This window comes from Anser brachyrhynchus (genome assembly GCF_964034855.1).
Source record: "Anser brachyrhynchus genome assembly, chromosome: 2".
NCBI classification, from domain to species: Eukaryota; Metazoa; Chordata; class Aves; order Anseriformes; family Anatidae; genus Anser; species Anser brachyrhynchus.
Window position 1 is genome coordinate 127,769,255 of NC_137695.1, and position 13,302 is coordinate 127,782,556.

The following is a 13,302-nucleotide window of genomic DNA, read 5'->3' on the forward strand; positions in this document are numbered from 1 at the left end:
CAGTTTGTCTGAGGAGGTGTACTTACAGTGCATCGGTATGATTGCTTGTGTATTAAACAAAGAAGGATTTGAAGACATAAAAGATTATATTCTGGCACAATAAGTTGTTCTAAAATAGTTTCTTTAAAGTCGTGAATTGCTATTCCAGAGTGAAATAATGACTACATATGACTATATTAAAAATGCACTGGTTAAAAATATTGTAAGATATACAGGATCTTTAATTTTTTGTTACCTATGTACGTTTTCCTACAAAGCTGCAATATTAAAAAAAAAAAAGGTGTTTTTTTAATCAAGTATTAGACTCCAGCTTTCTTTTTTTCTGTGTGTACTTATAAAATTGTATTGAGATGCTTGTATTGAGAAACAGCTAAGGAAGAACTAATACACTGGAGAACTTAAACGTAAGGAAGTGCTTGCAGATGTATAACTGCAGGTAATTTTCTCTCCTTTTATGAGAGAAATGGCATCCCTTAGAGAATAAAAATGCTGTGAGTCATGACAGTGAGACTTAAGTAGTAGGCTCCATAAATGAGCAAAAATAAGTATATAGGTATAGATACCCTATTGTCTGAGAGCATGGCTGATCTCACTTGCAAATCTGTGTGTATGATTTTGCTTCTATCAGCATTTTAACTGTTGGGATTTGTTTTTTCTCAGCACACTACAATTCCATTGTTGTTGGTGAATGGTGTCAAGATTCATAGTTCTCAAGTTAATGTGTCACAAAATGGTTCCTCTTTTGTGACACATGCTAGGATCAATCAAAGTCTGTCTTGGCTCAGTTAGCTTATAAAGTAAAATTTTGGAAAGCATGTTTGGGTTGAAGCCAGACTTTGCATGCTGCCTTTCTGGTTTTCGGGTTTTTTTCCTCATGTAACTTGTGAAATTTGAAGCATGAGTTTTAGTTCTAAGTGATGCCTGCTACTGCGTTTTAACACTTGAGTCATAACCTTTCTTGTTCTATTTAGTGTCAAGTTATGGAGCTCAAAAAATGAAAATGAGCCTACTGACAGTTAAAACATCGGTGTTGTGTAGTAACTGGACAGCTATATAAATACTTGCTTTTATATTTGCTACAAGCTTTGTTCTTACATGAATATCTTTCGCTGTTCAAATATCCTATATTTTCTCTGTTCTTGCCCTAGCCATGGACTCTTGAAGAAGACAAGAAATTGAAATCAGGAGTAAGGGAGTTTGGAGTGGGCAATTGGGCTAAAATTCTGGTCCACGGTGACTTCAACAACCGAACTAGCGTCATGTTAAAAGACCGGTGGAGAACACTGTCCAAGATCAAATAATACTCATTTGGGTAACAGGAATCAACTCTTCTTGAGTTTTCCCTACGTAAGGATCTAGTTCAGCTTTTCAGAATAACTTATTTTAGTCTCAAAGTCTCCAGCAATGTTGCTGCCCTAAAACATGAAACAGATGTAATGATGACTTAAATATAAAGCCTGGTCTTCTATCTACATGCGAGAGGTGGATTAATTTCTGAAATGTGAAATGCTTACAGTGATTATGAAAGGTTAATTATGTACATAGGGGTCTTAAGTAACTGGCAACGTATTAGCTTGATAGAGGCTTTTAATAAAGAGTCAAGTGTTCTGTAGTTTTTAAAGGGTTGTATCTGTAATCAGATGGAGCTCTTTATCATTTTAGTTTCTACTATAGTCATTCCAATCTGATTTCACCTCACTTTGAAATTTTGGTCAGACTTGTCATCTCTGTCAGTAAGTCATACCAAAAAATACGTATGTATTGTTGTTGCTAATTTTTCTGGTTAAAAATATAGTACCCCATGTAAGTTCATAAATATTAAAGGTACTCTGTATGAATCAGAGGGAAAACACACTGGGGTATTTTTTTTTTTTAAGAATTAAGCTTAAGTTCTAGGAGGAAGATTATTTTGAAATCATTTATGTTGGCATAATAGCAGTTACTATCTTGCAGAAGAGAATGGAAAAGATAGGGAAGTAACAGCACGATACTAGCTCTTAACTTCTCTTGACTATCTTGTGCTACCTACCCTGTCTTGAGAAGTGGCATTTTTCTGGACCAGCAGAAAAGGGGAAGCTCCTTTCCTGGAAAGCCAAAGCGGGACTGTTCTGGCACTGATAGCACAGCCCATGAAACAGGTTTCATCTACACTCTGCAGTGCTAGCAAGCACAGATACCTTCTGATGGGTAGCTGCCTGCATCAGGGTGTCAGTTGGTTACTGTAATTGTCCTGCTCATAAGAGACTGTAAGAGATGGGTGATGGTGCTATGCTGCCTCTCTTGCTTCAGATTGTATGGAAAAGAATTCCAGGAACTCAGAAAACACACAAACACACACTTTCCACTGTCATACTAGTGTGAATCTATAACTTACATATCACAGCATTCTTTTAAAACTGGAATCTCTTAAATTCAGGTGTTCTCTGGGATGTTGTCCTTGGAGAAGTTTTTTATTTTTATTTTACAAGAACCTTTCAAGGAAAAGCATCCATCTAAACTGGTCATAATGAAATAAAATTCTCAGAGGTATTCTTCCTGGTTACAAAAGAAGAAATATATTCTTCAGGGCAGAAATGTTCATGAAGTATTCAGATCATCTCTGCACTTTCTGTCTTGGAGGCCTGTTTGCATTAAGATTAAATGGTTAAGAATAATTAGAAAGGTTTGTGTCCTACTCTTGAATGTGGACAGGACCTCAGACAGATCACCTTCCTAATTCTTGCCAACAGATGCTCAGGTTTCTTTTTGCAGCTGTGGCACGCAATTGCCTTTAGGTTCCACAGAGATACTGCGTGCCTTAACAGTAAATTTCTCAACCTTAAGGCATCGTTTCTTTTTAGGACACACGGTGAATTTCAGAAGCTTGATAAAATACAGATTATGCACCTCAGCAAGGAATGCTAGAGCAGCTGTAAGCCAACAATTCAAAACAAAAACAAACATAGCAGGTGTGTGACAAGTGAGACCTGCAGTATGCAGTCTCTTCAATGGCTCTAACAATAATTCAACACAAATAATAGGTATCAAAACAAGGATTTGAGCTATGTGCATAGCATCGTTGCCTATGTTCTAATATTGTAGGTTTCTGTGTTAATCATTGTACATGAGCAAGATTAACTACTAATAAGTGATTTTTTGGCTTTTAGCCAAGGCTTTAGTCATGACTGTTATTCCTCGATGCAAGATTAATTTTTTTTTTAGTTGCAGCAAGCTAATTACTGTAGCAAAATCCTAGTCAAGGCAGCTTAAATAAATTACCATTCATTAAGGAAATGGGTCTTTTCAAGACTGTTTGTTTCTTTGCAGAAGTCTTGTTTACACTTGTCTGCCATAAAATTCACTTTGTATATTAGTGATATGAAGTTCTTAGCGAGACTACTTCCTTAATGACGCTGACTACTCTCACATTTTTATGAGGGTGGCTGAACATGGAAACTGCAATGTAGACAAAAAATACTTACCCACTTGTAGTATAAACAGCTGTCTAGATGATATTGGGAAGGAACAAAGGATCTAAACTGAAGTCTGGTTTTAGCTCTCAAACTTTCATTTTTATTCACCCTTACAATTTAATGATGATAGTAACCATTCCCAGAGTTGAGAACATTTGGCTGGCTCACTACTGAGTAGGATCAGTGCCCATGAACAGAACTATAGCCTGTAAAGAACGAGAACCTTAGAAAAAGAAGCTACTATGGTTAGAAACATTAGCTCTTTAATTACAAACAGAAACATAGGAACTTGCTTATAGCATTCTAGTACAAAGATCAGTCTTAGCATTTTGTATTCAGGCAAAGAGATTTGCCCAAAATACTTCTTCCAAAAGTTTGACTCCTTTAAAGTTCATTTAGGCTCCACAAAGTACAGCAGAAAGATGCAGGTTTCCTGGCATTGGTGTTAATTTTCTTATTTTTTGTTGTTGCTGTTTTAAAGGTCTTCTAAACTTTTACGTAAAAATAAAGCTATGCACAAGGGGACATGAACACTGTTCCAGTTGCCGAATCTTCTTCCAGGTTCCTTGGCACCGAGAGTTGCCAACTGCTTCCCAGCGTAAGATTTTACCTCTGAAATGTGATGTGAGAAACTAAAAATTAATGTGTTTACAAACACAAAAAAAAGTATATTTCATGTTAGTAGGTTGTGTTCTATAATGTAATTTGAGAGAAGATTAGATTTGCTTAACAATGTAATACTTTAATTAGCTCGTCTTAGTCTTAAAATGCTTTTGTTTATTATACTTGCAGGCATTCTAGAGCAAGCGCTATGTTCCTACATAGAGTATACCGGATAATGGGTTGAGTAAACGGTCGCATAGGTATTACATAGCATGCATCTTAATAAGTGTATAGATATATGGAGATATGTATTAAATACATAGACTAAGTAAAAATGTTACAAATATTAAATGCCTTCTTTCAATACTAGCGTTCTAGAAACAAGATGTATAGTTCAAACCTGAAATCAGATTTGGATTATGGCAGAAAGCAGACTTTTTAAGTACCAGTGCCCATAGCTGTAAAAAGACTTCTTGCACTACAGAAGTTTCATTGTCCCTTTACAATAGTAAATAAAGCATTCACAGTGAACTTTATATTGCAGTTATTTACCAATTTTATCTGGATGTAGTACTAGTGGTTAAAACATTAGTATTTAAAAATTTTGTAAAGTTTTACACAGCAATTTTTGTGAAAACTGGAATCTTCTGTGCTCTGCAAGTGATATGAGCTGTTTCAATTTTTTAGGTATAACAAACACAGCTTTTAATGAGATCTTAAGATATCTCAAGTTCTGTACTGGGTTTTGGTACAGAAGAGACAGGAAAAAAATAAAAGGTTCTCTTTACCCATCTGCATTATGGCCATCTCCAGAACAACGATGAGTGTCAGTGTTCATAGCTGGAGGCTGGCAAGCTACGCATACAGTATGACCTTCTCGCAGGTACTGCATCCATCGAGCATACGGCCGATTCTCCAAAGCACAGTAGTGTGAAAGTGATTCAGTTTTAAATTCCACACAGTAACTGCTCAGAAAGAAAGGGATTAAATTAGCTGTGATAGCTAAAGCACAAGCTAGATAGAAACTTTAAATGTACTTATGTATCATACAGGTGGTAGTTGTGAAGTGCAGGTTAGACATCCTCATTGCTAAAAAAGTCTGTTTCTGACCCTAACCTAAGTAATGGAATCTTTAAAACATTAATTGTTTCTCACATTCCATGCCACAGTCCAGTGCTTTATGTATTATCTCACTTTCTGGTTGTGTTCTGTATTCTTAAATTATGTTGAAAAACAGATCTCAATAACCCGTATTTTTTTCTCCTATGAATGCTAAAAGAGAAAATGGGAGAGAAGCTTTAAGAATACCTATAAGCTTTATTGTTCTGGGGAGAGCAGCATGGGGCAAAGCATTATGAGCATTACAGAACCAGTGATAACCATCTCTACTGGTAACCAAAAGAGATTTTTATTGCTTTTCATGTCAATGTTAAAAACAAGCTATTGAGATCGATTGCATCCAGTCTGTTTTGTTTGTTCAGAGATCTAAGTCTTAATTTCTCAGGCTTACACGTATGGATATAGTGAGTTTAGATTTAGCCTTATTTACCATTTCCTTTCAAAAGCATCCATCCTCAAATTTGCCATGACCCCAATACCTAATTCAGGACAATTAACGAGTAACAAAAAACATCCAGGAAATGCAAATGAACTGCAGGAGAGAAAAACAGTACAAGCTGTAGCTTGTTGAATTATGGCAAATTTAATTATATTTTTCTTTGTAGCCAGCTATTTTTCTTTGTCTATGGAACAAGATGACCCACATGCATATATGATAAATAGATTACCCAGCTTCTTCTTTGTCTGAGGACCAGGCAGAAGATGCTGCTCGTCGTTTTCTTTCTTTACCATATTCAGAGGTAGTTATGAAAGCAGGGACTGAGGAAGAAAACAGTAAGGCAGCAAGACACAGCTGAGTCATATTTCAACTACTGTAACAGTGGGTAAATGAATCAGAGCTTGTGGATGGTGATGCTGTCTGGCTTTATTGAAAAAGTGATGAAGTGTTGGCAACATCAGGCTTCGACCTCCTTCCCTACTGCTAAATTCTCTCCATATTAAGAAGAAATATATCTAGTAATGACTACTATCTAGTCCATGAGGAAACAGGATGGGCTGGAATCTTACAATGACTGTTTCCTGTTTTGTACCAAATTTATGTTCTAACTTTGCACATAGATAAATTGATACTTACTGTGGGGATTAAGAAACTGAAGGAATGTGTGCAGCTTAGTTGTTTACTTAACAGAAATGAATCAAGAATGAGCAGCAAATGACAGTAGAAAATACGATTTTCAATTTTATTTTTAACCAAATAGCTGCAGATTGTTTTTTTTTTCTGTACATTTACTTCAGTGAAAACCACGAAGGCTCTGAGGGGGACAGGTGTCCAGATAAAGCAAAGGGAGAATACCGTGTTCGTGTCCGCAGTCCTGTCCCTGGTGAGTCAGGTATTCCAGGCAGCCAGCCTTCTCCTCCAGAGCAGGACAAGGTTCCCCACCGTTTTTAGGTTCCTGTTGTATGTAGCGCCTACGTAGGCGTAGGTTGGGTTTGCACTGCTCTGCACAGCCACTCCAGTGACTCCACTCCCCGACAACGCATGGAAGAGCTGAAAAGCAGTATTGAAACATTACGAGTAAAAAGACTTCTGTTTTATCCTAAGTGCTCTCAAAAGCTTAAGTAGTAAGACCATGCCTGGTTTTTTTTTCCTTTTTACTTGCAATTTTGATTTTGTTTAGTCTCAAAGCAATGTGGGGCTGTTTGTAGGGTTGCATTTGTGTGTTTGTATAAATACAGTTGTAGGTACTTAAATGTACTAAATAAAGCGTTTAAAAGTGTCACCTCAAGGCCTTTTTTGCTCATTCCCAAATACAGAATAGTCCAGTGGATATTTGAATTTTAGTTCTCGTGGATCGCAAAATTTCTCTGAACTTGACCCAAATGTGTTCCAAAACATTATGGGGAAACTGCCATTATTTTGAAAGTGAACTTTGAATCTTAAGAAACTGCAGTTCCCTTGTGCAGAGCATCAAGAGCACAGGTGCCGTACGCTTGTATCCTTGGTCTCTCCTAAATCTGCTTAATGATCAGAGGTATGGACAACTTTTCTTTATCTGTTAAACTGGCATATATTAGGTGAGCTCACTGAAGTTTTCAAGATGAAAAAGAAAGAAAAATGCTTTCTTTTGTATTCTGTGGTATTTCCCCTGCAACTGTTGAAACCTTTAGCCCACTTACGGATTTTGGCACCTTTTTTGATTAATGAACATTCAAGTCCTTAAGAAAAAAAAAAAATCATCATCACACCATGTAGAGAATGAGCCCTTTTTTCATGTTTGTCACTTTTCATTGCCTTTCCAGGAGAGGTATAAATGTCAGACTAAGCATCTGCTAGCTTTGATACTGTCTTGACTCTCAAAAATGCTCAGATCTACCCTATCAGTTACCCACTAGCCAATTCCTTCCTTAGTTTATTCTCTGTAGTGCATCTACTAATAATGGCATGCTCTCTGTAGCTCTAATTTACATTAAGCATGGTAAGTATTTCTCCAGTCTAGACTTATCCCTTCCCTTGAATTTTCCATTTATATTCTGACAAAATGGGAGCTCTGTCTTAGCCTAGCCAATGCAAGCATGGACAGCATGTCAGCTATCTTCCAGGCAGATACAAATCTTCTCTTGAAGAAAAGGTTTTGCAGCCTGATTACCAGAAAAGAGGTGATGGACGCGTTATTCCTGAGTAAGAAGCTATGTAACACTCAAGTCTTCGCTTTATTTGTCCATTGACCTCACAGTACAGAACACCAAGCCCCAGGTTTTGAAAGCTCTGTGGCCTAACAATTTCATTTGTAGTAGGCAAAAAGAAGCTCTTCAAAACCTGGGTGAGGACAATCTCTGGGTGCTTACTAAAGGCACAAATACAATCCCTCCAAGAAGGAACTTCAAGTCTGTGCACCCTGGGCAGGCAGAGCAGTGAAAGGACAGGTAAGAAAAATGGCTTGCACAGGGGCATCCATCAAGAATCCTCCGAGGCCAAGCAGCTGTTTCTCTACATGACGAGTTCTTAACCTGCGGCCTCCCGGGACATTCAATCTGAGCAGCAGCCCATTCCCAGTAGCCACTTTTGCTGGAGGCCACCTGGTGTGGGGGTCCAGGCTGAGCAGGTGCGTTCCTCTGGGCCGTGTCTCTACCTGTCCAGGGCCTGCAGACTACGGTACTTGGTGAGCAGGTAAGGTTGTGTCTCCTGCTTACCTCAGCCATGGAATAAAACAAGCCCTCTAAACATAACAGCACTGCGTACTAGTCCATGCCACTTTCCCTAATATTAGCTGCCTTTTTGGTAGGTTTCATTTCAATAAAATTCTAATTATTGGCAATGTAAATTAAATACTGTCACAGATGGTCTTAAAAAAAAAAAAAACAAACTAAATATGCCTGTGCTAATACTACAGTTTCTTATTGATGTGGGAATTCCCTAGTTCTTCAAATATTTGTTTTCATTGCACATTGCAAATAGGCTTAAAATTATTCTCTGTGCAGCATGAATCGTATTTTACTGTGCTCTCCCACTCCTTTAAAGGCAGGCTTTCAACATGGTACTTAGGGAATGGTATGAAATATCTGTTATAATAAATGGTTGGGGTATCCAATTGTTTCTGAATTGTTTTGAATCGTACCTCTTGTTATCTAGTTAAATGAAGCTTTTGCCTTTCCCATGCATGTTGTTTCCCATCAGCTTGCAATTGGAACATACCACGTTTTGGATTGTATTTTTTTTCTGTATTTTCTGATTACAATTTAAATCCTCAGGAAGCTTTACAGCTTAACCGCTAGTTACGTTCTTTTATCAGTGTGGCAGGAAACTGATGGGACCAAGCTAGTCATTCAGAAAAATACTGCATGCCCTCTGGGACTCTGCCAGTATGAGAAGTGGGGAAGAAGGAATAAAATCTGATAACCTCGTTGGTGTTCGTGACTGTTTTCATAAGACACAGTAAGTCCCGGGTTTGCCCTGTCACTAAATCTCTAATTTCCTAGAGCTCTACAGACAACATAAAGCAGATGAAACCCCCGCAGAGGCTACCTGGCAGATGTCCATGCCACACTATTGCTACTTCCCTCTCACTTTGCACCTGTTCTGACCAAACTGCCCACTTTTTGGGTGGCTCAACAGCAACAGGCATACAAGCAGTCAAGGACACTTTGAACTAAAAGAAAAAAAAAAAAAAGTGATAGTAAAAATGCCTTAGACCTCCCCATGGGATACCAGGACAAGTGCTATATATACTACAGACATAACAAACTTTTGCCACCTGGCCATAGGGCTAGAAAACAGTCCATGGCCGCACTTTATTTAATTTTACAAGCATTAATGTCAATGTCTCACCACACAGCTTAATTCCACCCAGAAGACTGTCATCTAGCTGGCTTCCTTATCTGTTGACTCTGTTCCACGCTGGCTGTATGAATGCTCTGCAGAAGCAAGAACTTCCATGTAATTTTAATCCCATGGTAGCAGCTTGATACGTTGGTAACATCAGGTCTACATCACATTTTCTACACAGGAAACTCCCAAAGGGATTGAGCAGCTGCATAACAGATATAGGGATGACTTCACATTTTACTGGAAATGAACCAAGCTGACAGTGAACTACTGGTCATCTGCAGCAAAATATGGCAATTTTATGATCATAAAGATTGAGAAGCAGACGTATGAATTGCCTTAGTCATGTGGAATAATAAGAATATTGGGTTGCTAGAATGGAATTCAGCCAGAGGGACAGTGATGTCGCTCATGAACTCAGTACCCAGTGATTATTAAGGGACAGTACATCGTTTTGTGCCTCGTTGGAAAGATGTCAAATTCTCCAGCATGACAGAGAATGACTCCCAGAGCTGACGTAAAAGTAATGGTGCCGTCTCAAACACACACACGCAAAAAGTGTCAGGGCCCCCTACCCACATCTCTATGGTCTCTGTCTAGGTTTCCATCGGTCCGACTTAGTTAACGCAATGCTGGTAGATGATCGTCCACTAAAATAACGAGCATTGATTTGGAAGAGAAGAATACATGTCAAAAGAAGCTGAAGGATGGGATTTGTGCTCAGGGACCTACCAAAATGTAGAAGCTAATGAGACACTTGCAATTTCAAAAGTACACAGAAAAATTGCATTGCTTCCCTACGAAATACACCTCGAGTGGTCAGGACTTTTTTTATTTTATTTAAAGCATTGCGAATCATAGATTTTTTTCTGAGTCACACCGTATTTATTTTTTTCCCATCTCCGGAACAAAAAGGATTACAGTATCTTCACTGAATCACTGCACAACATATGCTGTAATGTGTAAAGGTCTGCGGATTTTCTCGGAATAACCATTTCCACTCAAATGACGAGGTCATTCTTTTATCAGGCTTTCTCATTGTACAGTACTTTCTGTTTAAAATGCTCTCAATGCACAAAAATACCCATTCTTTATTGCTAGAGCTATAAGGAAGTTATTTTTAAAGAACTGTAAGGAAATTTACTTAAAAACCCTTGGACACAGGTTCAGCAGCCCACAGACTTCTGCCGAGCCATCTATTTATAAAGTACCAGGCATCCCATGACTTTTAGGAATGACAGAATTTAACCATAGTGTTGGCAGGTTTAGAATACCTAAATACTCACGTAGGTTTCTATTATTTTGGTGCATTGTTTTTGTATGATTCCGAGAACACTTCTTGATCATATATGTATTTGAAGATGTAGACACTTTCCCCAAATACTTTGTTCTGTACAAGTATTTGCAAAAGGATGTCATGTCATTTCTGCTTGTGCTGAAATCGTGAGTGGGGAACAGGATGACAAAAAAAGCTGTAGCACAAGAGCAATCAGTTGCCTTTCTACACATTCCTGTTTTATTTATTTTTTAACCTCTGCATTTGAAACAGCAGACTATGCCATGAACACCCTTGGTTTCATTCCACACACGGACGTAACACTTAGGAACACATCATGGTGAAACTTCAGAACCCAAAAGGAACAAAAACTACTTTAAAACTGGACACCATCTTTGTCTACGTTGATGAAGAATCCCACTGCACTTTAGAATTTTTGGTTATATGAGGGAGAACTTACTGGCTGTTTGCAATAAAAAGTACCTGATCATGTGCCTTCCTGTGGTCAGTTTTGTGGTTTAGACATGTATGAGTTAGAGGACCACCTGTCTGGGCTGCCAAAATCCTGTCCTGCTGTGCTACCCCCACACAAAACGTCCTGCTGTCCTTGCTTGCACTAATGCAGGTGCTCACGGGGCTGGGCAGGGAGGGGTTCAAACCAGCCAGACATGGACAAAGCAGAAAACAGCAACAGCTTCCTGCTGGTTTAGCTCCCCAGAGGGGCCAGCCGGCGATTCCAGCTCCGGTGTCAGAGGGACAGACAGCCAGCCTCTCTCACCATGACTGCAGCTCCCTGCCTGGACCCGGAGCACCTGTCACCCCCACAGGGCACAGCAGAAGGACAGTGCAAACACATCGCACATTTCAAGGCCACCACCATTGAGCCCAAGACAACAAATACGGCTTCAGTAACAACAAAGCACCTGTTTGAAGTCATGGAAAGAAAACTGTCTGAACTAGCACTTTTCACCCACAAGTTTGAGCTTCTTTTCGAAGAGCATGGAATTTTTAATCAGATTACAGCTCCACCTTAATGCTAGCACTGCGCATCTTTATTAGCTTTCTCCTGTCACATTTGAATTTCAATTAATATCACTTGGTTTACTGAAAAGACACAGTATGCTATGACTAGGACGAGAAAGCACCTTGTCAGTTCTCCCCCTATTGCTTTTCCTGACCAAGAGATCAGTAAGTAAAAAACTGCCAGTTTTACAAGATGCCACCAGGCACCTTCTCTCTGACGTGGTGCTCTCCTTCCCCTCCTGTTATTCTGGCACACGGATGGAACAGGGGTCGGTGAGGGGACCGTGCTCCCTCTGGGCACCCAGGCTCAGAGCTCTGCCCTGCTGCGTCTCGCAGGGGGACACAGAACTTGGGTCCCACCGCTCCACAGCTCTGCCAGCACGGCGCCGAGCCCGCTAAGACACCCTAATTAGCAGGACTGCGCAGCCCAGGCTGATGACTTTTGGGATGCGGGCTGGCGTGCGCCCAGCCAGCAGGGAAGAGCTGCTGGGCTGCCCGACTCCTCACCCTACACCGGTAAAGCACAGGGAGGGTGGACAAACCGTGTAGGGCTGAGACATCATGGGGTGAGGGGTGTAAACCCTACAGGGCTGCTCGGTGCGGGGCTGGAAGCCGACCACCTTGCTACTCACTGTAATAGATGTATATTTGGGATGAGCATGAGCAAAAAGTAAGGAGCGCTGAGTTTCAGAGGGAAAACAACTTCCAACCTGCAAACCCCAGGCACAGCGGACCCCGAAAGCTGTCAGACCCCGCCACAAGCCCCTCTCCTCGCCCCTCTGCGTGCTGCTGGTGCCAGCCCTTAGGTCCACGCCTCATGACGAGACCCCTGACAGCCCAGCCCGCCGCCACACGCCGCCGGCAGCCCTCCAGCCCTCGGAGCCTGCTCCCCGCGGCCACCCCCCAGCCACCTCGGTCCTGCCCCGAGCCTGCTCCTGGGGACGGCACCTACCGGGGCACGCCTGGCCGTGGTCGTGGCAGCAGTCCCCGGCGCGCCGGCAGCCTCCGTCGCAGTAGCAGCTGCCGTAGCCGCCGTCCTCCCTCCAACCGCTGCTGACACAGGCGGCGTCCCGGCCCTCGCAGCACCGCTCCGAGCAGCCCCCCCCCGGCCCCGGTCCCGGCCCCGGCCCAGAGCAGGCCCAGCCACAGCGCCCCGCTCAGCGCCGCGCCCCCCATCGCCGCGCCGCCCCGACGGCCGCCACCGGCACCCCCGCCCCGGCTCCCGGCTCCCGGCGGCGCGGGGCGGGTTCGGCGGGCAGGCAGCGGGGGCGGGGGGCGGTGGTACGGCCCTGCCCGGCCCGGCCCGGCCCTGCCCTGCCCTGCCTTGCCCTGCCTGGAGCTTCCCCACGCGGCCCGGCCCTGCCCGGCCCTCCTCTCCTGGCCCTCCACCCCCGCTGCCTGCCCCGACGGGGAAGGCGCGCGGAGGACCGGGGGTGTCCTCACAGGTGCCACACACGGAGGTGGCCCCCTCCACGGAGCTGCGCGGTGGTGATCCACGCACTGGTGTCCCGTGCTGAGGTAGCCCAGACAGTGGTGCCCTGCACAGCACTAACCCCACACAGTCA

General features: G+C 42.0%; 2 protein-coding genes across 3 annotated transcripts in view; one reads left to right on the plus strand and one right to left on the minus strand.

The window, feature by feature from the left end:
• Window positions 1–6,893, plus strand: part of TERF1 (telomeric repeat binding factor 1) — a 26,832-nt gene extending 19,939 nt beyond the window's left edge. The window contains exons 10-11 of one of the 2 annotated variants that reach the window (XM_080579866.1): window positions 1,149–1,347; window positions 3,934–6,893. In XM_080579866.1, coding sequence (XP_080435992.1) covers window positions 1,149–1,301 — 153 coding nt within the window. In that variant the 3' untranslated portion in view covers window positions 1,302–1,347; window positions 3,934–6,893. Of the gene's footprint in view, window positions 1–1,148 lie in introns of both variants that reach the window. The other variant, XM_080579865.1, reaches the window with a different exon arrangement.
• SBSPON (somatomedin B and thrombospondin type 1 domain containing) lies at window positions 3,530–12,928 on the minus strand. The gene is given in 6 exon segments (XM_080579867.1): window positions 3,530–4,064; window positions 4,844–5,020; window positions 5,843–5,933; window positions 6,469–6,663; window positions 12,690–12,843; window positions 12,845–12,928. Coding segments are annotated over 6 exon segments (804 nt in total). The 5' UTR covers window positions 12,914–12,928; the 3' UTR covers window positions 3,530–3,946.
• Between the last annotated feature and the right edge of the window lie 374 nt (window positions 12,929–13,302).